Raw genomic sequence first — 25617 nt, 5'->3', positions numbered from 1 at the left:
GCATACACATACTTGGTAAACAGAAAAGAGCAGGATACCAGTTACACATTGTACGTGTGACCATGGAGGAAGAATGGTGTGACATGGTCGTTTGGCTGGTAGTCTTGTGCTGGTAAGTAACATTGATTGTGCTTAGCTACTATTTAGTGTATAGGATTTGAGGCATTGTATGGTGAGGTATCAATGTATATTTGGTTTGCGGTAACACCATGTGTGTGTCTACTTGCCAGGTAGAGTTTGTTCTAAGAGAACTGTCTTGCTTTAAAAGCAGGATAGCAGGACAGTTCTTTTCAGAACTGAGAAGTCTCCCGACCCTCCGATTATCTACTCCGCGGCAGTAGAATAAAGCAAGACAGTTCTCTAAGAACAAACTCTCCTGGCAAGTAGATACACACATGGTGTTACCGCAAACCAAATATACTATTTAGTGTTTAAGCAGCTCTATGAAATTGGACCCTGGTCCTTGTTTTTACTAATCCAGTCATCCAATAGCTCCTCAAATTCAAATCACAAAGGAAGTGGCTGCTTTCACAAGAGTAATTTTACTCTGCCCCGCTCAATAAACCCTCTAGACATACCCATTAGGAACACTTAAAATGTTATGGTACAATATAATGCTATGGTCAATGGAATTGACTGAAAAGAAAAAAAGAAGACAAAAATCCAATAAAAGAAAACAATCATGCTTGAGTGCAAAATTCTTGCAAATACTTTAATAAATAGTTTCAAAACTAAAGTGGAAAGTTTGTGGAAATCATGAATACGTCAAAAATAGGGGAACAGTTTGAGAAATTTTCGAAAAGTAAGAATATTATATAAATAAATAAATAAATATATTTAATTTGTTTGTTGGTTGGGGTGTTTGTTTGTTGAGTACTATTGTTAATTGTATGTTTGTTTATTTTGCATCGTTATCTGTTATTTTACTTTGCACCTCTGTTTAATATGATGGGTTTCCCCATAATGTTCCGCAGTGTCTCTAAAAACAAATTGACGTAAAATCAGTGCATGTATACATACTAAATTGGAAACTGTCATGCTCGGTTGCGCCCGGCCGGCCGCCGGCCGTAGCTTAGAAACAAACAAATAGATGGCCGATTGCGCATGACTTTCATCACATGGCGCCGTGGCTTAGTTGGTAAAGCGCCTGTCTAGTAAACAGGAGATCCTCGGTTCGAATCCGGGCGGTGCCTATAAATGTTAGTCTTTTTAATTATTTACTCTAGATAAACTCTTGTCTAATATTGTTCTTAGGCCTTGTGTCACAGCTTTATAAGAGCCCGGTTAGCTCAGTCGGTAGAGCATCAGACTTTTAATCTGAGGGTCAGGGGTTCAAGTCCCCTACCGGGCGACATCCTTTTTTCCCTCTGTTTAAGTAAACTCTTGTTCAGGAAAGGAAGCCTTTTTTGCTCATTTTTAGAACTTGATACATTCCGACCACAGCTGTTTGATTTATTAATTTATTTATTTAAAAAATACTCCAGGGTGTTTGATTGTACGAAATTTCGTATAGAGATTTGTGTCATAGTAATTGATAATTAATCTACAAGTTAATGACCATAACAAGTTACACATTACAAGGAGTAAGGCTGAGAGCTATTGATAGGTCAAACAAATTTGTGAAAAACAACATCCGTTAAAGGCAGTGGACACTATTGGTAATTGTTAAAGACCAGTCTTCTTACTCGGTGTATCTCAACATATGCATAACATAACGAACCTGTGAAAATTTGAGCTCAAGCGGTCATTGGTGTTGCGAGATAATAATTAAAAAAAAAAAAAAACCTTGTCACACGAAGTTGTGTGCATTTAGATGGTTGATTTCGAGACCTCAAGTTCTAAATCTGAGGTCTCGAAATCAAATCCGTGGAAAATTACTTCTTTCTCGAAAACTATGTCACTTCGTAGGGAGCCGTTTCTCACAATGTTTTATACCATCAACCTCTCCCCATTACTCGTTACCAAGTAAGGTTTCATGTTAATAACTATTTTGAGTAATTACCAATAGTGTAAACCGCCTTTAAGCCTTGTAGTTTTATAAAAAGAGGTATAAAAATCATCACCCCAATGTTTATGCAACAATGGTGTACAATTTTTTTCTTCCAACATCGAGTGACCATATTGAGCACAAATTTTCACAGGATGTTTGTATGCATATTGGGATACACCAAGTGGGATAATAAAGTAGTCTGTGACGATACAAAATGACAAAATGACATAATTAAAACGTGGAGAAATACAATATTATATTTATTATCCATTACCCATTGCACTTGTAATTATTATGTCTTTGTGAATGCCATTAGCATATGAATGCAATAATTTGATGAAAAAAAAGAAGAAACAAAATAGAAAGCCCAGCCTTCAGATTTTCTTTAGAAAAACGCATCAATTTTAGTCCTTCAATAACGAGGCCGACTGGAATATCAAACAAGAAAACTTACCTTGGGTTATATCTAGTAGATGCAGTGGATTTTCGACCGGCCATTTTTGTTTCTCGCTCGACCGAAGCACAAAATCCCGCTTAATGCAAATGCACTAGCCGCGCTGTGCTGTTTTTTTTTGTAGTTAATCATAACACGCTAAGTTATGATTGTATAAATAATATAAAACGTGTATGGTTTTAGCGGCGCACTAAACGTTAAAGGCAGTGGACAATATTGGTAATTACTCAAAATAATTATTAGCATAAAACCTTAATTGGTAACTAGTAATAGGGAGAGGTTGGTAGTATCAAACCTTGTGAGAAACGGCTCCCTCTGAAGTGATGTAGTTTTCGAGAAAGAAGTAATTTTCCACGAATTCCGAGGTCTCGAAATCAAGCATCTGAAAGTACACAACTTCGTGTGACAAGGGTGTTTTTTTTCTTTCATAGTTATCTCGCAACTCCGACGACCAATCGAGCTAAAATTTTCACAGGTTTATTATTTTATGTACATGTTGAGATACACCAAGTGAGAAGACTGGATTTTGACAATTATACCAATAGTGTACACTGCCTTTAATAATATTATAATCACTTGGTTGCCGTTTTTGCCAAAACAAACAAATAATGTGACAACTACGAACACAATGCAGCTGGGTCTAAAGGTCATGTATCGCAACAGACGGGAGCTGCTATATAAATTGTTATTTCATAGTTGTTAAATATTTAACAACAGCCCCTTGAAATTTGCCCTCCTTTTGTTTGCGATAAACCTCAGCTGGCTATGACGCCATGTTTTGTCGGCGTACGAGTGACAACACTGGGGGTAACCCTTAATTGATGTTAACAGTGTGCGGTTAGAAACGATTACGGACATGTAATGTTAGTTTTGGGGTTAGGGTCTACCTCCATGGTTTGACACATCATGTGCAAAAAATGTTCAGGCTGCAATATTAATTGACCTATTAGTCAAATACATGTGGCTCTAAAAACTTGCCGTAATTGAGTATTTGCGACACCCGTAAATACATATTCTCAGTATGGAACACAATGGAATACTGGGTTTATTTGTATTTTTGTTTAATGTCTTGTACGCATTGTTAACCCTGCTGTCTTATTTTTGTGTGCGATCTTTTGTTGTTGATATATGATACCGATAGAAGATCAACAGACAAGAGAACAATAATATTATTGTTTAACAGTCACCGCCTTTACACTCAATCCAGAAATGTGGACTGAGATCCAGCATGTTTTTTTTTAGACCGCATCAGCTGGCATCGCGTTATTGATCCGGTTCCGATCCCACTTTTGAACCGGATGTAAATTGGTCATGACGTCACCGCTAGGGCTAACGGACATACAGGGACGAAGGTGTAACACAGACTGAGCCCCTGCTATTCAGATCCAGTGATTTGATTGGATACAATGATACTGCTGGGTAATGCAGTGACTAAAAGCTATCGTGTAGCTGGATTTGTTTTGTTTGGTCTGAGGTCAACTGGGGCGACCAATCAAAACACAGCTTCCTGTAAAATTTGACTGCGTATCTCTGGGTGCGTTCGTTTAACTTCCCTGGGTCGACCCCGATGTTGCGTATTATTTTTTTTCCAGGACAGTGCACCTCGGGCCAGCCCCAAGAGCCCCACTTGTGGATTGGGTCACTTGGGGCTGGCCCGAGGTGCACTGACGTCACCACGGGAAGGCTCACGTGGTGACGTGTCTGGGGTTTTTTTCTGGTTCGAGGACGAACGTGGGGTAATTGTGTGCCCACGTTCGTCCTGGAAAAATAAATAAAATACGCAACATTGGGGTCGACCCAGGGAAGCTAAACGAACGCACCCACTATGTGAAATGAATGTAGGTCAAAGGTGAATGTACACGCCGGCTGGAGGCCGGTCTCTGGCATTATGCACGAGCCTCGAAGTGTGACGCCAGATGTGCAAGCCCCAAATTGTTTAATTTATAGATATATACAAAATCCATTTTATGACTAACCATGGAGGAAGGAAACCAACCATGAGATCTTTGAGGAATTAATGCCCAATACATAACTAAAATAGTGAGTGCGTTCGTTTAGCTTCCCTGGGTCGACCCCGGTGTGTGGCGGGTTTTTTTCCAGGACGAACGTGGGTAATTATCTGCACACGTTCGTGCTGGAAAAAGAAAACGCCACACACCAGGGTCGACCCAGGGAAGCTAAACGAACGCACCCAGTACAACGTGAGGGCGCTGCGCGGAATAATTGACACGTGTTACACAACCACCAAGAAGTCCCATCATTAGCATTATATAACCAGGCATAATTATTAGAGTTACAAATTTGCACAATATTTTCATGTGGCGCCGTGGCTTAGTTGGTAAAGCGCCTGTCTAGTAAACAGGAGATCCCCGGTTCGAATCCGGGCGGTGCCTGATTCAATTTTCGTCTTTTTGTTTATTTCAAAGACCATTACAGTTTTAAAATGGTGGATGTATTTCTACCTCCATGTATAGTATAAAATATGTTGATTGTGTCCTACAGAGATAATTCTTTGATTTTTACAGAAGTATTATTGTAGGAGGAAACAATACTGTACACAAATTCAATTACAGCACAAACACTCCCTAAACTTGGGAAAAGTAAAAAAATTATATATAATAATAGTAAACAAAATCCCCCAAATTGTTTAAGATAGATAAACATAAGCCATTAAATGACAATACTAATCATTTCAAAAATGTCCTTTGGGGCAAGAATGACCTACCTAAATTTTACGACAGTAAACATAAGCCATATTATGACTACTAACCATTTTTAAGAGGTCTTCTTGGATGAATGCTTTACTTTTAATTAACTTAATTGTTACCACATGAGGGCGCTGCGTAGCTCATTTGACACGTATACAACTCTCTGATCTCTGTTGGTACAACTACTAGATCAGTGCCCACATTAGCATTATAATAACCAGGCGTCAATATTAGAGTACCAATTTTAGCTTTATAATCATCTGGCGCCGTGGCTTAGTTGGCAAAGCGCCTGTCTAGTAAACAGGAGATCCCCGGTTCGAATCCGAGCGGTGCCTTTTTTTCTCACTTATTTTTTGTATATTTTTTCGGCCGCAAGAAATACAATTGTTTCGGCCAATTGGTGATTTCTCTGTCACATGCTGCGATAACATGCAATTCTTGTTAGTTCATTCTTTTATCAACAGGCTTTTTTTATCAGAGGGTCATGGGTTCAAGTCCCCCCCCCCCCCTATCGGGCGCTTTTGTCACTCCACACCTATTTGTTTCGGTTTATGACTCCATTACGTTATGTATCGTAGCAGAGGCGCCGTGGCTTAGTTGGTTAAAGCGCCTGTCTTGTAAACAGGAGATCCCCGGTTCGAATCCGGGCGGTGCCTATGTTTTGGTCTTTGAAAAGTTTGAAAAAATTTGACCAGTTTTATGAATTTGGAAAGGCCTATCACATTTTTATTGAATAAGCGTTTATGATGTACATGTAAATGCATATTGTGTGGCTGTAACATCATTTTTTGCTCTACAATTCAAACACAATATAAAAAGGCATTTTGTATACAGCGTTTTCATTTAGATCAAAGGTGTACTTATGCCGTATACAAATACACACCAACAGATGTGTTTGTTGCTTCTGGCGTATACAAACTATTCATGAATATTCATGATGTTGATTTTGATTTAAGGTAGCGTTTGAAAGAGTTAGGTGGAGCCTGTACAAACATCTCATTTGGGCAACTGTGTGTAGTCTTTTACGACCACGCCCTACCACGGACAACATTATTGGGGATCAGATTGCATAGTCCTATTAGGATGATAAGTCAAATATGATTTGTTTATTGGTTATTAAAAACGTATGGCTAGTCCTCTGTTCTCCTCTAAGACTAGTCTTAAAGGGACTGGGGTGTGGATTTCACAAAGGTCCTATTTTAGGACTAGTCCTAGGCAATGCTAAGAGATAGGACCAGTCCTAAGTTAGGATGAGTTACTGGTCCTAACTTAGGACTGGTCCTATCTCCATGCATTGCCTAAGACTAGTCGTAAGTAAGGACTACCTTTGTGAAATCCACCCTCAAATAATGGTAAGCGCAAAAACATACTTGGTAACGAGTAATGGGGAGCTGTCGATAGTATAAAACATTGTGAGAAACGGCTCCCATCTATAAAAGTAACGTAGTTTTTGAGAAAAAGTTAGTTCTCAGTGAAATATTTGAATCGACTTCGAGACCTCACGCGTGAGGGCTCAAAGTAAGCACACAACTTCGTGTAACAAGGTTGTTTTCTGCCATCATTAACTCGCACCTTCGACGACCAATTGAGTGCAAATGTTCACAGGTTTGTTAATTTTGTGCATAATATTGAGCATAAAAGTGAGAAGACTGGTCTTTGCCAATAACCAAAGGTGTCCGGTGTCTTTAACTGTGAACACCCTGTTCTGTACTCCTTTTTAACTGAAGCTTCGAAAGTTTAGTTGAAACCAAGCCCTATTCTTTTCAAAGTAAAAATTATTCACATGTTTATAAAATAACATAATTTGGTAGCATCTGGCGCCGTGGCTTAGTTGGTTAAAGCGCCTGTCTTGTAAACAGGAGATCCCCGGTTCGAATCCGGGCGGTGCCTTTTTGTTTTACAACATTTCAGTTTCCGCCTTGACGCTTTCTGGTCAAAATCTGTAAATTTGGCTTTGAATGAATATTCCTTCAGGGCCCGGTTAGCTCAGTCGGTAGAGCATCAGACTTTTAATCTGAGGGTCAGGGGTTCAAGTCCCCTACCGGGCGACAATGCTTTTTCTTTTTAACATGTTTTGAATGAATACCATGCTATAGGGACATTTTTACGACAATCAAATGAAACTTTGCTTAATGGCGCCGTGGCTTAGTTGGTAAAGCGCCTGTCTAGTAAACAGGAGATCCCCGGTTCAAATCCGGGCGGTGCCTACAGTTTTAACCTACACTTTGAACTAGCCATCTTTGTATATTTGTCATTTCATAATGTGTTTCTTATTGAGGTTCTGCAGAGCCCGGTTAGCTCAGTCGGTAGAGCATCAGACTTTTAATCTGAGGGTCAGGGGTTCAAGTCCCCTACCGGGCTACCATGTTTTCTCTTTTTAACATTTTTTGAATGAATATCATGCTAGGGTATTTTTTGTTACTACATTCAAATGAAACTTTGCCAACAGGCGCCGTGGCTTAGTTGGTAAAGCGCCTGTCTAGTAAACAGGAGATCCCCGGTTCGAATCCGGGCGGTGCCTAAAGTTTTAACCTACACTTTGAACTAGCCATCTCTGTTAACTTGTCATTTCATGAAGTGTTCCTTATTGGGGTTCTGCAGAGCCCGGTTAGCTCAGTCGGTAGAGCATCAGACTTTTAATCTGAGGGTCAGGGGTTCAAGTCCCCTACCGGGCGACCATTGTTTGTTTTTTAAACATTTTTTGAATGAATATCACACTAGGGTCATTTGTACTACAATCAAAGGAAACTTTGCCAACAGGCGCCGTGGCTTAGTTGGTAAAGCGCCTGTCTAGTAAACAGGAGATCCCCGGTTCGAATCCGGGCGGTGCCTAGAGTTTTAATCTACACTTTGAACAAGCCATCGTTGTTAACTTGTCATTTCATAATGTGTTTCTTATTGAGAGTTTGTCAGAGCCCGGTTAGCTCAGTCGGTAGAGCATCAGACTTTTAATCTGAGGGTCAGGGGTTCAAGTCCCCTACCGGGCGACCTTGTTTTATCTTTTCAACATTTTTTGAATGAATATCATGCTAGGAACATTTTTACTACAATCAAATGAAACTTTGTCAAGAGGCGCCGTGGCTTAGTTGGTAAAGCGCCTGTCTAGTAAACAGGAGATCCCCGGTTCGAATCCGGGCGGTGCCTACAGTTTTAACCTACACTTTGAACTAGCCATCTTTGTTGACTTGTCATTTCATTATGTGTTTCTTATTGAGGTTCTGCAGAGCCCGGTTAGCTCAGTCGGTAGAGCATCAGACTTTTAATCTGAGGGTCAGGGGTTCAAGTCCCCTACCGGGCTACCATGTTTTCTCTTTTTAACATTTTTTGAATGAATATCATGCTAGGGTCATTTTTGTTACTACATTCAAATGAAACTTTGCCAACAGGCGCCGTGGCTTAGTTGGTAAAGCGCCTGTCTAGTAAACAGGAGATCCCCGGTTCGAATCCGGGCGGTGCCTAAAGTTTTAACCTACACTTTGAACTCGCCATCTCTGTTAACTTGTCATTTCATGAAGTGTTCCTTATTGGGGTTCTGCAGAGCCCGGTTAGCTCAGTCGGTAGAGCATCAGACTTTTAATCTGAGGGTCAGGGGTTCTAGTCCCCTACCGGGCGACCATTGTTTGTTTTTTAAACATTTTTGATTGAATATCACGCTAGGGTCATTTGTACTACAATCGAATGAAACTTTGCCAACAGGCGCCGTGGCTTAGTTGGTAAAGCGCCTGTCTAGTAAACAGGAGATCCCCGGTTCGAATCCGGGCGGTGCCTACACTTTTAACCTACACTTTGAACTAGCCATCTTTGTTGACTTGTCATTTCATAATGTGTTTCTTATTGAGGTTCTGCAGAGCCCGGTTAGCTCAGTCGGTAGAGCATCAGACTTTTAATCTGAGGGTCAGGGGTTCAAGTCCCCTACCGGGCTACCATGTTTTCTCTTTTTAACATTTTTTGAATGAATATCATGCTAGGGTCATTTTTGTTACTACATTCAAATGAAACTTTGCCAACAGGCGCCGTGGCTTAGTTGGTAAAGCGCCTGTCTAGTAAACAGGAGATCCCCGGTTCGAATCCGGGCGGTGCCTACAGTTTTAATCTACACTTTGAACTAGCCATCTCTGTTAACTTGTCATTTCATGAAGTGTTCCTTATTGGGGTTCTGCAGAGCCCGGTTAGCTCAGTCGGTAGAGCATCAGACTTTTAATCTGAGAGTCAGGGGTTCAAGTCCCCTACCGGGCGACCATTGTTTGTTTTTAAAACATTTTTTGATTGAATATCACGCTAGGGTCATTTGTACTACAATCGAATGAAACTTTGCAAACAGGCGCCGTGGCTTAGTTGGTAAAGCGCCTGTCTAGTAAACAGGAGATCCCCGGTTCGAATCCGGGCGGTGCCTACACTTTTAACCTACACTTTGAACTAGCCATCTTTGTTGACTTGTCATTTCATAATGTGTTTCTTATTGAGGTTCTGCAGAGCCCGGTTAGCTCAGTCGGTAGAGCATCAGACTTTTAATCTGAGGGTCAGGGGTTCAAGTCCCCTACCGGGCGACCTTGTTTTATCTTTTCAACATTTTTTGAATGAATATCATGCTAGGGTCATTTTTGTTACTACAATCAAATGAAACTTTGCCAACAGGCGCCGTGGCTTAGTTGGTAAAGCGCCTGTCTAGTAAACAGGAGATCCCCGGTTCGAATCCGGGCGGTGCCTACACTTTTAACCTACACTTTGAACTAGCCATCTTTGTTGACTTGTCATTTCATAATGTGTTTCTTATTGAGGTTCTGCAGAGCCCTGTTAGCTCAGTCGGTAGAGCATCAGACTTTTAATCTGAGGGTCAGGGTTCAAGTCCCCTACCGGGCGACCTTGTTTTTATCTTTTCAACATTTTTTGAATGAATATCATGCTAGGAACATTTTTACTACAATCAAATGAAACTTTGTCAAGAGGCGCCGTGGCTTAGTTGGTAAAGCGCCTGTCTTGTAAACAGGAGATCCTCGGTTCGAATCCGGGCGGTGCCTCAAATTTTGTTTTGTTTTAGCTAAATTAAATTACTTCATTACTGAGACAAAGCTTTAGACTGAAATTAACACCCTGCACACTGAGCCTGGTGAGCTCATTCGGTAGAGCATCAAACTTTTAATCTGGGGTCAGGGCTTCGAGTTCCCTACCGGGCGATGATTTGTTTTTATCCAAACAGTTCTTTTTGAATCTTCATCGTGCTAAATTCATTTAAATTTCACATGATACTCTCAACTGGCGCCGTGGCTTAGTTGGTAAAGCGCCTGTCTAGTAAACAGGAGATCCTCGGTTCGAATCCGGGCGGTGCCTAACATTTTAGCTTTGTTTTGTTTAACTAATTGTATCAAATAATTTGTTTTATTATGAAGGCATAGCTATAGTACCATAACTTGTAAATGGTTTCTCTACAACCAGAGCCTGGTTAGCTCATTCGGTAGAGCACCAGACTTTTAATCTGAGGGTCAGGGGTTCAAGTCCCCTACCGGGCGACCATGTTTACTCTTTTCAACATTTTTTGAATGCTAGGGCCATTTATTAGTAACACAATCAAATTAGAACTTTGCCAACAGGCGCCGTGGCTTAGTTGGTAAAGCGCCTGTCTAGTAAACAGGAGATCCCCGGTTCGAATCCGGGCGGTGCCTTTAAAGTTTGGTTTTGTTTTAACCACCTCGATTTCATTATTGAGACAAAGCTAGAGTCATAGATTGAAGTAAACACCCTTCAACCAGAGCCCGGTTAGCTCAGTCGGTAGAGCATCAGACTTTTAATCTGAGGGTCAGGGGTTCAAGTCCCCTACCGGGCGACCATATTTTTCTCTTTTTTAACATTTTTTAATGAATACCATGCTAGGCCCATTCTTCACTACAATCAAATGAAACTTTTCCAATAGGCGCCGTGGCTTAGTTGGTAAAGCGCCTGTCTAGTAAACAGGAGATCCCCGGTTCGATCCGGGCGGTGCCTTTGAAAAACATTTTTTAATTACCCCGAATATTTATACATTTGTTAATGAGACATAGCTAGAGACATAATTTTAAACCAACACCCTGCTTTACAGATATAAATTACACCGTATTTTCCGGCCACTCCAATAATATTTTGTTTGGGAACGAGGATGTAATTCTACAACAAAATGTTCATGTAGAGTGGTGGTAGTCTCATGTACATGTACTAGCTTTTTAGAACCAGTGATTTCATTGGATACAAAACATTAGTGATGTCATTGGATAAACGTGCAGTGACGAATGCTTTCAATAGCTGTGTTTTTATTGGTCGGAGTTGATGTAGGCGCAGCTGACAAACGTCAGTCCGGACCAATCAAAACACATATATGGAAAGCTTACTTTTGGTCGTTTGCATGCAGTGTCACACTATTGTATATTATGGTGAAGAATTTGACTGCGTATCTCAATGTGAAATGAATTTAGGTGAAAGGTGATAATGGACGGGATTGATTTAGGCAAGAGGCCACTCTATGGCGTTATTCACAAGCCTCGAAGTGTGACGTCAGATGTTCAGGCTAGAACAGATGCTGTTTCTGTCCATTGTTTTACCACAAGGACAACCTTTGAAAACATATCACGGCAATGAATAGAAATGATTGATTATTATAATAAATCCATATATCTCGTATAAACAATGAACAGTTCAAACCATGACCCTATCACAATGCAATTGGTATACCAATGAGGGTAATCTGACAGTTGGGTCGCATACGCAAGGCAGAAAAATTTCTTTAAATGGCAACAATGTAGTTAGTTTTGTCCAGGAAAATCTTACGACATTCTCGATTGCTCAACCAGTTAGAAACCGACTAGAACACAACATGTTTGAGTGACTTGTGGAGACACTTGCATACAGCAAATGATGCGTACCGAAAACCTGGATTTTTACTGAATCACGGCAGACTGGAGCCATAATCTAAGATGATGTTTTTGTGGTCCGTTCTTTTGGTGGCAGCGGTGGGATTTGTGGAAATAAATAGCGCGAATCGTGATATTGTTTCCATGTGGAAAAGGTGTAGTACTATATAACCACTTCTTCTTAATTCTATGATCCCTATGAAATAAATCCCGTGTCTGAGTTACGTTAACACCTCAACCCCCGTTTCTGTCCATATTCACTGTTTACCCCGTGTTTTTTCTGTGGCCTTTCTGCCTCTCTCCCTCTCTCTATTCATGTATTTCTACTTAACTGCTCATGTTACACTAAGGTACCTGTTCAAGTTGTGTCTTCATAATAGCCATTGAGAAAAACTCTTTAGTTTGTAATCCCTTCTTTTAACTTGCACAACATTGTGATAAAGGTAGTCACGGATGAGAAAATTATATGAAAAGGAAGGATTTCTGAATTACATTGCGTGCAGTAAAAGCTCCATGAAGGGGTGCGTGCATAAGATCCTTCGGAGCGCAGCCAATACTATTCAGTTTCTTCAGTTTTCCAGAAGCACCGTTAATCAATAAAACATTTTTCGAATAAGCCCCAGATATGGAAAGGTTTATCTAAATAAATTTGCGTGGTTCTGAAAAGAACCGTTGGTTTTAACTCGATATTTCGATCCAGATAGAAACATACCACTAATGACAACAGATAAACTTGTGTTTTATTTGTATTTTGTTCACATTTTAAGGTACGGAGGTGACGAAGCAGTGGCCCATTCAGCTTCAGTGATGGTGTCTTGCTCATGCAATGTGACTTTACCATGCAACATTACTATGGCAGGTAAATACACAGCTAGCAGGGCCCAATTTCACAAAGAGTTAAGATTGATCTGAACTGCAAACCTTATGCTAAGCAAAGTGTGATGTCACAATGCAAATCACTGTGAGGTAGGTAATCATTCCTGCTTTGTGAAATCGACCATAGGGGTCAATTTCACAAAGCTGCTTCAGCACACAAATCTGCTAAGCGCTACACAAGTTTGCTCAGCAGAAAGAGTGACCAACCAATACACCATTATATGCAGATATTTTTTTAACTGATCCACTGCTTATTTGTGCTTAGTAGATATTTGTTTTGCTGTATTTTGTGCTTAAGCAGCTCTATGAAATTGGACCCAGGGCCCAATGTCATAAAGCTTGTTATAAAGCACAAAACCTTGCTCAGCACAGAAAAAAAGTTGTAATGCTTAATAGTGTAAAAAGGTTACCAGTTACCAACCATCATCCCATGAATTTACATTGGGGTGATCGACCGGTGCCCCGTAAATATTGTTGCTATTAATATAAGCTAGTATACTTTCTAAGCAGTTTTTTTCGCACAGCTGATGCTATAAAACTCTTCTTAATAATACGGTTTGAACTTAATTTGAACTAAATGGTCTCAGGTTCTTTTTCCTGCTCCTATTCATTCTTAATTTGTTCAACTCATAAAATGATATAAATTTTATTAAGTTTTTAAAATACTTTTTAATAGCCCAGTTCTATCTGGACGAAGACCCGTACTGCTACCAGATCTGTGACGACAGAGGTGACGTACAGTGCGCATACTGCAGCCATATGCGTCATTGCTCGTGTTCTGAAGACGACATCAAGACATACTGGTTGTGTCGAACGGGAAATAGGTGAGTTTATACAAGGAGCGGTATTTTGCTGTAAACACAATAAATGCCACTGTGGTCTACCTGGCCAGTAGTTGAGACCGGTGGTTTCGAAAAGGGTATAAAACATAGGAGTATAGACCTTATGCACGCTGTCACCATCTTGGTCACGTTCCCTGTTTCCATAACAGTAATGCATAACAGTAATGCATGCTAACATACATTGCGCAAACATGGCACCAGACTATTATTTAGTCCAGCCTCAGTTTGGTTACAATGAGTTGGAATGGAGTAAAATCAAGATGGCAACACCATGATAAAGGTCTATATAGGAGCGTTCCTTTCCATAAAGGTTTATAACAACTCGTGTCATTGTGTATAATGGGGTTCTGACATCGATAAACCGTTTACTGCGGATCTGATTTGTCTTAGCGGATCACGTGCCAATCTGACGTACCCAATTTGAATGTAGTTCACTTGGCAAGGAGGGTGGGGGGGGGGGGGGGGGAGGCTGATGACGCAGTTCGACCCGACTACATCATGTATGAGTGTTTGTTACCATCATCAGGATATTGAACATTATTACTTCTCTCCTTATAGGAGTATAAGGTGAAGCCTTTTTTGACTTGTAAATCTTCCATTCACAGGGCCCAACTTTCGCAGTGCACAGGTAATGCATGCACGTCATTTGCCGCCATGCCATATTGCTTCTGTGATATAATGATTGTGGAAAGGTAAGTTATTAGGTGTGGTGTCTTCATACACCCCCCCCCCTCAAGTTCACGCAAAGTGTGTTCTATTCATGATAGACTGGTCCCATGTCTTTATCCCTGCACTGGTATTATAGGGGCCAAATGACTTCATTGGACACATTGGATAAACGTGCAGTGACGTAAGCTTTCCATATCTGTGGTTTGATTGGTCCGATGTGATGTTTGTCAGTTGCACTTTCGGTCGTCTGATGCATGCGGTGCGAATAATGTAATGTACATGCAAGCATTTCATGTTGTTTTATATGTTTATACGTGGGATTTGACTGCGATTCTCCATCTGAAATTATTGTGAGGTCACAGGTACATTTGTACGGATCCAGACGTACGCTAAAGGCGTATTCACGAGCGACGTCAGACGCTCGGGCTATATTCATGCAAGCTCTAAAGCGGTCCATAGCTCAACTGAGATTACTTTGTCAAACAAAGTTATTCACGCTTACAGTTACACGTGTTCTGTTTACACCAATTTTATCATCAACGTCACTTCAGGTCTGGTGCCACTCTCGCTACCCATGCAATCAACCCCACGACGCAAGACCGTGATGAGGGCACAGTCTTCAACCATGGATTGCTCACAGGCCTAGCCGTTGGGGGCGGCGTTCTACTCTTCTTGGTCTTGGTCGTTATAGCAATAGCCGTCTGCCTCGTCAACAGAAAGCAACCAACAAGCAGAGGGTGAGATTGGAATATTTTAAGAACTGTTTTCCCGCCTTTTTTAAAGGTGCCGTGCCCGAATTTGCGGCTACGACTTGGCTACGGCTGAATCACCGCAACATGTGTTGAAGAAAATGACGTTCTTAGTAACACCCTCAGTAACAGTCGTAGCCATAAGCCGTAGTAGCTGCCATTTTGGACACGGCCTTAGAAAATAATGAGACTGAGAGCCAGTCTACTTGTTTCATCAGATAATTTTGATCTGCTTCTGTAGCAAGTACTAAAAAAATACCTTGAATTCATTTTAGTTTGCGCATATGGTTGTATTTATTTTTGTGACCTTTTGAATAGAAACTGATTAATTTATTTTCATACTTTCATTCAAATTTGAATTGTTTTTCTTTAGGCCTTCGACCAGACGTAGTACCAGTTCTTCGATGGCACCAATCGCACCGTCAGACGGAATGAAGGGTAACTATGTGGTGTCTTTATTATTTAAGACATGTTTCACAAAATTAGGTACTAAGCCTCGGTAAGCAAAAAAAGTACTACAATTTAACTCAAAAAGCATTCAAATGTCTCAGCAAGAGAGCTTCAATTGATTGCTTTGTCAGATCATAGGAGTCATCCATTACATCTAAGGCACTTGACACCTTAAGTCAAAAACCAGTATTCTCAGTATCACTTGGTGTATCACAACATGCATAAAATAACAAATCTGTGAACAGTTTGACTCATTTGGTCATCGAAGTTGCAAGCGATTAATGAGAGAAAAATACCCTTGGACAAAGTGCTTTCAAATGCATAAAAAAGGCTTCAGGCCTGAAGTCTGTCAATGTTAATTGAGTGAGAAATTACTTCTTTCTCAAAAACGTCGTTATTAAAGAGGGAGCCGTTTCTCACAATGTTTTATACTAAATCAACAGCTCTCCCCATACGAAATACGTTTTTATGCTAACAGTTATTTTGAGTAACTACCATTACCAATGCCTTTAATATTTAAAATCCTGTTTACAGGCGTCAACAATCCAACCTACGACAACGACAGTCGTTTCGAGTCAAGGGGCGCCTCCGGACGCAAACCCTCAACAACATCCTATTCGTACCCCTACGCCCCTCGCCTCGCGGCTAGCCGCCAACTCAGTACCTCGCAAAGAGGTACCAACCCCACACTCAGTGCCCCAGATGAGTCCTCATACTACCGGGAGCTCACCCATAACAGAGGAGGTGATCGGCCTCCTACTTATGAAGATTCTGAGAGTTTGAGGGCGAGTATTGAGGCTGGTAGAGTGGTTCGACAACAGCCGGTTTACATGGAGCTCATGAGGCCGAGTGATCGAAGCGGACCACGACCGCCGGTTGACACTTACATGTATTAGGGTAAATTTTATTTATTCATTTTATTTGATTACAAGTTGGACATGGGATGTCAAGGTTATACAAAAGTATACAAACTGTCATCTACAACTCCGCGGTAGGGAAGTTAATAACGGGAAGTCCCCTCAATCCACTAAAGCTGAAGTAGTAGTCCCGACCAATCTTCTACCTTCTTTTCAGAACCGAGAAGTCTCCCGAGTTACTAAAATCTACTCTGCAGTAGTAGAATATAAAGCAAAACAGTTTTCTAAAGAACATAATCTACATGGCAAGTATAGACACACACACCATGGTGTTACCGCAAACCTAATATATATTGATACCTCACCATGCAAAGCCCAAAATCCAAAATACAACATTATTTTGTTGCCCACTTTATGTTTCAAAATGTAAAAGAGTCAGTTGGTCATAATCAAATTATTTGAGCTTTCGTACAGGTACAGGTTGCAAAGGTTTTATAACCCCAGATAAACAAAGAGCAAGAAGGAAAACGTTTGAAGTCCATATAAATTTCATTTCGGAAAATAAACAACTCACGGATAAAGACGGGTTTGGTCCATGGCAGACGCTGACCTGTGTTGCACTTTGATTTTCGGAACCTCCTTGGCCGGCCGTGGCGGGAGCGACGACGTCCGCCGTTTAAATTGCGATTTCTTCGGCCTGGGAGCTCGATGAATATGCGGTGTGGAGTAAGTCCCCACCTTCCCGGCGTCGTCATGGTTTGACGTTTCGCCGAAGACGGCGAAGTCAGTTTCGAAATTAACCATCAGAAAGATCTCCAATGACTCAACTCTCAAAATATTTGCAACATCGAGTCGCTTTAAGTTACAAGTTTGTAGAGCTTATAAAGTCAAACTTACTTAGCAATGTTCTTAGCAATATTTGTGACTCTGAAAAGCTGGACCAGAAATCGAGTTGAGGATTGTCCAAAATGAGTCTGAAGACGAGCAGAGTTTGCTGTTCGAAGCGTCGAGACAAAACCGGCTCTGTTCAGAGCCAACACATCCTCAAAAGAAAATCATTACATTTTTACCCGCGAGTTTGAAGATTGTCCAAAATGAGTCTGAAGACGAGCAGAGTATTCTGTTCGAAACGTCGAGACCAAACCGTCTCTTTTCAGAACCAACACATCCTCAAGAGTATGGTTACATGGTTGCAGCCCGGCCCTCAAGTTTGAAGATTGTCCAAAATGAGTCTGAAAACGAGCAGAGTATGCTGTTCGAAACGTCGAGACCAAACCGGCTCTTTTCAGAGCCAACACTCCCTCAAAACCGAATCATTACATTTTTACCCGCGAGTTTGAAGATTGTTCAAAATGAGTCTGAAGACGAGCAGAGTATACTGTTCGAAATGTCGAGACCAAACCGGCTCTTCTCAGAGCCAACACTCCCTCAAACAAGAATCATTACTTGGTTGTACCTGCGAGTTTGAAGATTGTCTAAAATGACCCTGAAGGCGAGCAGGTATGCTTTTCGAAACGTCGCAACAAAACCGGCTCTTTTCAGAGCCAACACTCCCTCAAAGGATAATTATTACATGGTTGTATCCGCGAGTTGACTATTATTTATAGTTTAGTAATGTCCACAGTTACAAAGTTCCTTCCAGTGTTCGAATCAAATAGGCACAATATTAAAGGCTAGAAATTACCCCAGGCGACCAACAGACTGATAGAGATGATATGAAAAGAACAGTCATTCTTATACCTTTTGCTGACAGATCACAGAACGGAAAAACACAGGAAAATGCCAGCATTTTTCTGTATACAAAGTCTGAGAGTCATCTGCTTTGTAATGAGTGAAAAACCAGTGCAGAATTAATTTCCGTTCAGAGTGTTTCAGTCACTGTGTGTGACACGGGCTTCTTCAGTCGGCAGTGCATTGCCTCTGGGAATAATTTCCCGTTTCTTTCTCATGGTCGAGAAAAGAAGAATGAGTTGCACTATGGTTTGTTATCTGCTGTACATGCATGTACGTCATCAATAATATTATAGTGAATTTTGAATAGTTATATTTTGACAAAATCAAGCTAGCTTTAAGATTAAGTTATAATGCCATTACTTGCTATTGAATCACAAAGGTAATGATTCTATATTTCATGTTCAACTTAACACTGTAAGCTTGAACACTATAGACAGCAGCAACAAGTGATCTTTGCTGAAATTCATTCTAAGAATGTTTTCAATCAATAATGTACTGATTATAAAATACTAAACAATTATAAAGTATATGGGGAATAAAATTGCATTCCATCTCGTTAGGCTAACACTGGGGGCATTTCAAATTTCGTATAAATATTACAAATAAATGTATGACAGGGCTCGAGTGACAGACCACTTGGTCTGTAGCTCGAAAGGTTACCCGTACCAGAATAAAGTATAGGCCCAAATCTGCTACTGCATTTTGTTGTCAGAATTCAATACTGAGTTGGATCTAATTACTGAATGATTTATTTGAACATCTTTCAATTCTTTAAAACTCGCAACAGCTGCTCACACTAAGGTAATCCTGACGTTGTGACCTCTGACCCGAGAGTCACTGATATTATAAATTAAACCTCGTCGAAGGAAAAAAAAGGTTACACAAACGCCAGATACCTTTGAATACAGAAAAGTTGAAACTGAACAACGCGGCTGATATTGCGACTACGAAGTTGAGAGAGCAATTCATTAAACTCTTATAAATAACACTTCATCGAAGAAAAAAAGGTTAGGTACACGCCAGATACCTCACGGCTTGTATTGCAACTACGATGTTGGGACTATAATGCATAAAACTCATTAAATGCTTTGTTTGAAGACTGTTACTGTTAATTTATATTTATATAGTAGTCTTATTTCAGTCGTTTGACAACGTTGTGACGGTTCTTATAAATTGAATTTAGCTATAAAAAAAAAATGAATTCAGGTATATGGTGTATTTTTTAAGTTATGATATTTATATAGATAAGACATGTATTTATTTAAAGATTTAAAATTTATGTACTTGGGGGTATGAACCTTCTTAAGAAAACAACACTTGATTTATTTTATCGCTGTATATAAAAGATAATTATTAGATTTTACCAGGATACTAAAACTAATAATAAACTGTACGTTATTTAAATCCAAAGAGTTGACAATAAAATAGAGCCAAATCAATTAGTTTGAACACAATGGTGTGCATAGTGTGTTGCCAATATGGGTGAGCGGTCTGGTTCCTGACCTTATCACCCCGTGTCAAATACGATAGGACGTCTGGGGATTGGTTTGAATCGTCTATACGGCTGTTTCAGTTAAATATTCAAATAACCATCAAACAGCAAAAGAAAATGATTCACACGACGATAGCCAGAACCATGTCGGGTCATTTTTAAGTATAAGGCAGGCCTGGATTTACATGCAAGAAACGGGGCAGTAGCCACTGTTGCCCATTGTCTTTGCCTTGGTGCCCCTTTAAACGTATCTCCCATAGACATACCATTTTCCAATGATAATGCCCCTTGCAAACTAAACATGGCCTTGCCCTCTTTAAGATAAAATTACGGGTCTGACATGGGCCATACGGAGCAGGTGAACATATATCGGGAATAGGCCTAAACTAAATGAAAATTTTGCTTTTTTTGTTCGTGGCACCCGTTTTAAGTTTTTAAACTTGCTCACGCGTGACCACAAATTTGTTTACTGCAATTGAATTAATGGAAGCATTATGTTCATCATTATTGCTAAATTGCTAATAATATTCTTCAACTGAAGTTTCAGTGGTCAAAGGAAGCAGAAGTTATGTTCAGACGTGATGCTCAACACCACAATAAATAACGAGATATTAAGCAAAGTATAGCATATACAGTGACGAAAACCCTCTTCCGACAAATCAAATCAAAAGAAGCGTTTTAAACCTCTGTGTTTATCTACAAAATGGTGGACATAGCAATGCATACCAGTTTACCAACGGCTAAAACCACGCTGTGTTTGCATTGTAATGTAAGACTTTAAAGAACAACGGCTATCTGTTGCATTACACGAGTCGCTATCGCAAAACACGTCGAATATAAACAATGGTGAATTACTGCATGTTTCAAAAACAGATGAACAATGTGACTTACTTGCTCGCAGCTCGGATTTTCTTCCATTTTGATTCAGTGCTCGGACTTGTCAACTTGTCCATTCTTACAAAGTTCTCCTTCAGAAGATGAGTGATGTATGCAGGTAATCTATTGTTTAGCATCAATGTCACGAACTAGTGTTCTAAAGACTGACACACAATGTGTATACTCCCGTCCTAACTGTTGTTTGGTCATCGTAATTGACACACTGTGATTTGTTATCTTGTGTGTTTTGACCACATCTCACACAAACACGCGAAATGTTGTGGGAGTTCGGGTCGTTTTTGAAAAAGGCGGTTAAGCGTGGTCGCTATAGCAACGGATTTGGTAAGATTTAAATTGGAATTGTTGTTTGCTGAGGTAATTATATCGGGATGGGGGGGGGGTCTGCAAACCATACGCCGCGATTGGAACGGTTAGGCTTGAAATATGCTTAGAACGCTTAGGTATGAAATATGGGCCTAAAAATTGTCAACAAATAAAAGTGTTGTTATGGCTTAAAAAACAGTACAATTTTCAGATGCCTAATAAAAGGCTTCAGGCCTGAAGTAATATTGAGTGAGAAACTACCTCTTTCTCAAAAACTAAGTTTCTTCAGAGGGAGCCGTTTCTCACAATGTTTTATACTATCAACAGCTCCCCATTGCTCGTTACAAAGTTAGTTTTCATGCATTACCAATAGTGTCCAGTGCCTTTAATGTTGTATTGACTCGTCATTTATCACAACATGGTGATTATTGACACTGGCTTAATACTAGTGGGTATTTGTTAGTGCTATATTATACGGCCTTAGAGGTGGTCCACTATTACCAGCTAAGGTGCAATAAAACTTCAGCTGCATAGCAACCAGTGATAACTGAGGTTTGACCTTTGACATTACGCTAATCCAATCCGAAGCGTAGTTGTTGTCGTTAACGGGTATCGAATGGGAGATTGGTTTAAACAAGGGGTAAGATTTTACCTCGATGGAGATAGCTTTATGACAACCAACTATACACAAAAACAAAACCACAACAGTATTTGGAACGAAACGGCGGTGTCGCATGCAATTATGTCCTCTATGCAAGCCGGAGGACGTTATTGCGTATGCAATAATGTTAACCGGACGGTTTTTACATATTCATATGTAATCGTGTGCGCCCGGACGCTGCTGCATAACATTTGCATATGCAGTTGTGTCCGCCCCCGTGCAAGAACCGTCCTTGCATGTCGTGAATGACATGGGAAATGTGCGGCCGTTGGGTATTCGCTGCAATCATACGTGAATATTCATGCTGCATGTACGTATGTTCAGTGCAAGTACACTCGCTTACGCGCGCACATTCATGAACAGGCATGTACATGGCCACCGGACGGTTTTTTCATAGCCCCGGACACGATTGCATATGCAAAAGTGTCCGGAGCGGACAATATTGCATGGCGGACACAATTGCATCTGACACTGCGGCACAACGAGAGTGCGGCTCCAACTTTCAAGTCCATGCTCCTTCAGGTCAAACAACGCAGGATTTAAACAGTGGCATTATTGCCACACCTGTAAGGTACTATGGAAATGCTCTCTAAATGTAAACGAGTGAAAACACCACTTTTTACAATTCGGGTTGTCCCTCATGTGGCTCTTTTAAAAGAGTGGGTGTTATGTCACTCTTTTAGAGTGGTTTCACTCCAGGACAGAGTGAAAAATCACTCAAAAAGATGCAAACTTCAATCTAAAAGAGTGGAAGACCACTCGAAAAACAGTTGTCCCTCGTATGGCTCTTCAAAGAGTACCTTTTCACTCTTTTGCATTTAGAGAGTGGATCTAAAAGTAAGCCTATATGATTATGAACCATATTAATATCAGGTTACAATATTACTTTAAACCGCCTCAAAATGTTGATGCATGCAGTGTTTCGAAGGATCTCCCAATTGTTCATGATTTCTCCATCTGGCGAGTGAGATTACTTAGGGACAAAAATATGCGCAGATTGGGAGAGTTTGTTCATAATGGGGTTTATAGTGGGGTTCAACTGCGTTTTCTACCATCGAAAGATTTATTTAATCATATACCGGGACATAGGGCCCACTTTTATACAATGTATCTCAAAGAGATATCTTTGACCATTAATTCACCAGTGATTCATTTCTACCTCTGTGCGTTAATTGCCGCCCAGCAATTAAATATAATTTTTTCAAAAGTACAAAATCCAACGCTTGTTGCAAATGAGACATACTGAAGAAGAAAAAGCTATTTAGGAGATCATTTTACATATTGTATGCTTCATTCATGTGCTCTCAGAGCTCTTTACGCAGTGACGTCATCTATAACGTCACCAAAATACAGATATATTTTGTTTTCATCCAGCACTAACTCATCATTACTAGATTATTTTATACTCACGTGCGAAATTTCCGCATCTTCGCATTCAGCGTCGCCGAGGCAAACATCTCGTGGCAGTCGGCCGTGAAACGTCGCTTTCGTCCTGCCAAAAATCAGCTTAAAATTCCCAATCGAACAACTTTCACCGTAAAGAGAAAATGTCACAACTTTTGGTGCATCACAGCTTCTCACACTTGTCTTTCTCACGGTTGTGTTCTCCACAACAAGAAACAAAACTGACCATACTCTACTTGTTTCCAACGCTTTATCCCTCTGAAAGTTTACTTAGCTCGTCACTTCGCAAACGGCAGCAACTAACGGTTAAATACACTACTTATAATCTTCAAGAAACTCCTATGAATGCGGGCAGTGTTTACCTGAGTCTTTCAGAAGTTATAATCCCCCGAGCAGAGGAAACCAATGAAAGTGTAAACATTTTAACCCTAAAAGGGTTTTCCAAAATCAAGTGGGAATTACTCTGAAAAGGAATCGATTGACGTGTATGCAAATGAAGTGGTTTTTTTTTTTTTTTTTGTCAAGGATACTTATGTCTTTTTGTTGTATGCATAATATATTTATTTATTGTGTGTGCTGAACACTGGTTTGTAATTGGAGTGTCTCTTCTTATAGGCCCTTTTCGAAACCACGTCTTCTGCTCCGGATTCGGCCCCGCGGTTGATTTGACAAGTTTGCATGTGCTCTGCGTACGCGATCATCAGGGCTTCAGACGAGAGATACGGAGCCTGAAGCCGAGTCGAAAGCCATAACCGTGGAATCGAAAAGGGTGCCAAAACTTGATAAGTTGTGGAAAAACTCACCGCGGTTCTTTTAGTTTCCACGTGATAACGAGATTAAACGATATCAGATTTTCCACTGATATTCAACTTTCGTATAGGCGGCTTCTACTACAACCTTTTTGTAATTTTGCTTAGAAATCAGCATTCTAATCATAATCTAATCATTTATTGTTTAAAGTGCATCATTATATCAGCACATTGTACAAAGTGACAATAACAGCTAATGTTAAACAGTTGAACATTCCAAAGACAACAACCAAAAACACAACCCCGCATTTCAGCCCGGTCCATCCTGCGAATGCGATACGACACGAATATTGACGTCACAAAATTAGCAACTTACAGTCGCGTCAGTTGACTTGCTCTTAAAGCCATTGGACCTTTTCGGTAAACAGTATTGTCCAAGGCCCACACTTCGTGTATCACAACTTCTATATCAAATAACAAACCTGTGAAAAATTGGGCTTAATCGGTCATCGGAGTCGGGAAAAAATAACGGGAAAACCCACCCGTGTATCCGCGCGTTTCGCCGTGTCATGACATGTGTTTAAAATAAATCCGTAATTCTCATTAACGAGAATTGAAATTGTTTTACTGTTTTCTCAAAAAGTAAAGCATTTCATGGAATAATATTTCAAGAGAAGTATTTCACCACTACCTTCTGTAAACCCTGTAAGTTATTTGTAAATCTGTGAACTTTTAATTTTTTTTCTGTACCGAAAGGGTCCAATGGCTTTAACTTTTACTCACAGAAACATTCGCTGCATGCAAAAACGGCCCTTTATAATGACGTCAAAAATCGTATCACGTTCGCTTTCGCATGAACTTTGAACCGGGCTTTATAATTCATTGTTGAAATTATTGATCACTTCACTTAAGAATCACAAAATGCCTTTACTCGGCTGCAGCCTGAGTGACAAAAGCAAACAAATCTTACTTTCTTTCAGATGGAATCGTGAAATGCATGTTTCCTAGTGGATTACAAGTTTCAAATGAAAGAGTGCAATCCTTTCCTGTAGTGCAAAAAGCATGTCAACGCACAAAGACGTCGCTGTACACACTAATCGAATCTGCACATACTTTAAAGGCGCAGGACACCTTTGGCAATTGTCAAAGAATATTCTCACTTGGTGTATCTCAAATATTATGCACACAACAATTGCACTCAGTTCGTCATCGGAGTTACAAGAGAACAATGAAAGAACAAACACCCTTGTTGCACAAGTGCTTTAGTGCGCAATGACATGAGGCTTTAGTAGCTGAAGTTTCTTTTTGTTCGAGTGTTACCTCTTTCTTAAAAGTACATTATCTTCAGAGGTAGCCATTTCTCACAATGTTTAATACAATCAACAGCTCTATATTGCTCGTTTCAAAGTAAGTTTTTTTATGTTAACAATTATTTTGAGTAGTTGCCAATAGTGTCCAGTGCCTTTAACATTATTTTCATGCGCCCCCAATCCTACCGGAACAAAAACGTATTTGCCAGCAACCTGCTAAACGGGGCACAGCGTACCTCTTTATTTAAAAAGCGCCACTATTGGTAAATAAAGCCGAATGTAATTCTTCCCGGAATGGTTTGAACAGTGCCACAGAATTTGGCCTTGAATATTGTTTAAATTGATTTAAATAATTACAGTACTGGCCTCTTACAACCTAATCAGTACATGCGCAGGCATTCTAAAAGAGACTCAATAAATAAATTCAGTGAGCCTTGTAAACATCGGAGCTACGCCGTATCAGAACATAATGTTTAATGTATTGTTTAAGTGGCCATTTTGTTGAGTCATTTATCGATTATTTGAGAAGCGATATTCAATAACTAGTTATCACAACCATCTACTATACGGTGTGTCATTTTGGCCGGACTTTTC

General features: G+C 40.2%; 1 protein-coding gene and 31 non-coding genes across 32 annotated transcripts; all 32 read left to right on the top strand.

Annotated features, from left to right (window-relative positions):
- Nucleotides 1–34: 34 nt before the first annotated feature.
- Nucleotides 35–19623, top strand: LOC139947068 (uncharacterized). Its single transcript, XM_071944902.1, has 7 exons — nucleotides 35–112; nucleotides 12798–12889; nucleotides 13583–13730; nucleotides 14354–14440; nucleotides 14969–15154; nucleotides 15540–15604; nucleotides 16151–19623. The coding sequence occupies exons 1-7, from the start codon at nucleotides 63–65 to the stop codon at nucleotides 16510–16512; spliced, it is 990 nt and encodes a 329-aa protein (XP_071801003.1). The 5' UTR covers nucleotides 35–62; the 3' UTR covers nucleotides 16513–19623.
- On the top strand, nucleotides 1121–1193 carry Trnat-agu (transfer RNA threonine (anticodon AGU)). Its single transcript has one exon. It is a non-coding gene; the product is annotated as a tRNA-Thr (tRNA).
- Nucleotides 1279–1351, top strand: Trnak-uuu (transfer RNA lysine (anticodon UUU)). Its single transcript has one exon. It is a non-coding gene; the product is annotated as a tRNA-Lys (tRNA).
- Trnat-agu (transfer RNA threonine (anticodon AGU)) lies at nucleotides 4765–4837 on the top strand. The gene has a single exon. It is a non-coding gene; the product is annotated as a tRNA-Thr (tRNA).
- Trnat-agu (transfer RNA threonine (anticodon AGU)) lies at nucleotides 5415–5487 on the top strand. The gene has a single exon. It is a non-coding gene; the product is annotated as a tRNA-Thr (tRNA).
- Nucleotides 5735–5808, top strand: Trnat-ugu (transfer RNA threonine (anticodon UGU)). Its single transcript has one exon. It is a non-coding gene; the product is annotated as a tRNA-Thr (tRNA).
- On the top strand, nucleotides 6969–7042 carry Trnat-ugu (transfer RNA threonine (anticodon UGU)). The gene has a single exon. It is a non-coding gene; the product is annotated as a tRNA-Thr (tRNA).
- Nucleotides 7128–7200, top strand: Trnak-uuu (transfer RNA lysine (anticodon UUU)). Its single transcript has one exon. It is a non-coding gene; the product is annotated as a tRNA-Lys (tRNA).
- On the top strand, nucleotides 7287–7359 carry Trnat-agu (transfer RNA threonine (anticodon AGU)). The gene has a single exon. It is a non-coding gene; the product is annotated as a tRNA-Thr (tRNA).
- Trnak-uuu (transfer RNA lysine (anticodon UUU)) lies at nucleotides 7441–7513 on the top strand. The gene has a single exon. It is a non-coding gene; the product is annotated as a tRNA-Lys (tRNA).
- Nucleotides 7601–7673, top strand: Trnat-agu (transfer RNA threonine (anticodon AGU)). Its single transcript has one exon. It is a non-coding gene; the product is annotated as a tRNA-Thr (tRNA).
- On the top strand, nucleotides 7755–7827 carry Trnak-uuu (transfer RNA lysine (anticodon UUU)). The gene has a single exon. It is a non-coding gene; the product is annotated as a tRNA-Lys (tRNA).
- Nucleotides 7912–7984, top strand: Trnat-agu (transfer RNA threonine (anticodon AGU)). The gene has a single exon. It is a non-coding gene; the product is annotated as a tRNA-Thr (tRNA).
- Nucleotides 8067–8139, top strand: Trnak-uuu (transfer RNA lysine (anticodon UUU)). Its single transcript has one exon. It is a non-coding gene; the product is annotated as a tRNA-Lys (tRNA).
- Trnat-agu (transfer RNA threonine (anticodon AGU)) lies at nucleotides 8224–8296 on the top strand. Its single transcript has one exon. It is a non-coding gene; the product is annotated as a tRNA-Thr (tRNA).
- On the top strand, nucleotides 8378–8450 carry Trnak-uuu (transfer RNA lysine (anticodon UUU)). The gene has a single exon. It is a non-coding gene; the product is annotated as a tRNA-Lys (tRNA).
- Nucleotides 8538–8610, top strand: Trnat-agu (transfer RNA threonine (anticodon AGU)). Its single transcript has one exon. It is a non-coding gene; the product is annotated as a tRNA-Thr (tRNA).
- Trnak-uuu (transfer RNA lysine (anticodon UUU)) lies at nucleotides 8692–8764 on the top strand. The gene has a single exon. It is a non-coding gene; the product is annotated as a tRNA-Lys (tRNA).
- Nucleotides 8848–8920, top strand: Trnat-agu (transfer RNA threonine (anticodon AGU)). Its single transcript has one exon. It is a non-coding gene; the product is annotated as a tRNA-Thr (tRNA).
- Nucleotides 9002–9074, top strand: Trnak-uuu (transfer RNA lysine (anticodon UUU)). The gene has a single exon. It is a non-coding gene; the product is annotated as a tRNA-Lys (tRNA).
- Trnat-agu (transfer RNA threonine (anticodon AGU)) lies at nucleotides 9162–9234 on the top strand. The gene has a single exon. It is a non-coding gene; the product is annotated as a tRNA-Thr (tRNA).
- On the top strand, nucleotides 9316–9388 carry Trnak-uuu (transfer RNA lysine (anticodon UUU)). The gene has a single exon. It is a non-coding gene; the product is annotated as a tRNA-Lys (tRNA).
- On the top strand, nucleotides 9473–9545 carry Trnat-agu (transfer RNA threonine (anticodon AGU)). Its single transcript has one exon. It is a non-coding gene; the product is annotated as a tRNA-Thr (tRNA).
- Trnak-uuu (transfer RNA lysine (anticodon UUU)) lies at nucleotides 9627–9699 on the top strand. Its single transcript has one exon. It is a non-coding gene; the product is annotated as a tRNA-Lys (tRNA).
- On the top strand, nucleotides 9787–9859 carry Trnat-agu (transfer RNA threonine (anticodon AGU)). Its single transcript has one exon. It is a non-coding gene; the product is annotated as a tRNA-Thr (tRNA).
- On the top strand, nucleotides 9941–10012 carry Trnak-uuu (transfer RNA lysine (anticodon UUU)). The gene has a single exon. It is a non-coding gene; the product is annotated as a tRNA-Lys (tRNA).
- On the top strand, nucleotides 10098–10170 carry Trnat-ugu (transfer RNA threonine (anticodon UGU)). Its single transcript has one exon. It is a non-coding gene; the product is annotated as a tRNA-Thr (tRNA).
- Trnat-agu (transfer RNA threonine (anticodon AGU)) lies at nucleotides 10408–10480 on the top strand. The gene has a single exon. It is a non-coding gene; the product is annotated as a tRNA-Thr (tRNA).
- Nucleotides 10587–10659, top strand: Trnak-uuu (transfer RNA lysine (anticodon UUU)). The gene has a single exon. It is a non-coding gene; the product is annotated as a tRNA-Lys (tRNA).
- Nucleotides 10740–10812, top strand: Trnat-agu (transfer RNA threonine (anticodon AGU)). The gene has a single exon. It is a non-coding gene; the product is annotated as a tRNA-Thr (tRNA).
- Nucleotides 10901–10973, top strand: Trnak-uuu (transfer RNA lysine (anticodon UUU)). The gene has a single exon. It is a non-coding gene; the product is annotated as a tRNA-Lys (tRNA).
- On the top strand, nucleotides 11060–11131 carry Trnat-agu (transfer RNA threonine (anticodon AGU)). The gene has a single exon. It is a non-coding gene; the product is annotated as a tRNA-Thr (tRNA).
- Nucleotides 19624–25617: the final 5994 nt, after the last annotated feature.

This window comes from Asterias amurensis, chromosome 14 (genome assembly GCF_032118995.1).
Source record: "Asterias amurensis chromosome 14, ASM3211899v1".
Taxonomy (NCBI): Eukaryota; Metazoa; Echinodermata; class Asteroidea; order Forcipulatida; family Asteriidae; genus Asterias; species Asterias amurensis.
This window is presented reverse-complemented; position numbering and strand designations above follow the sequence as displayed.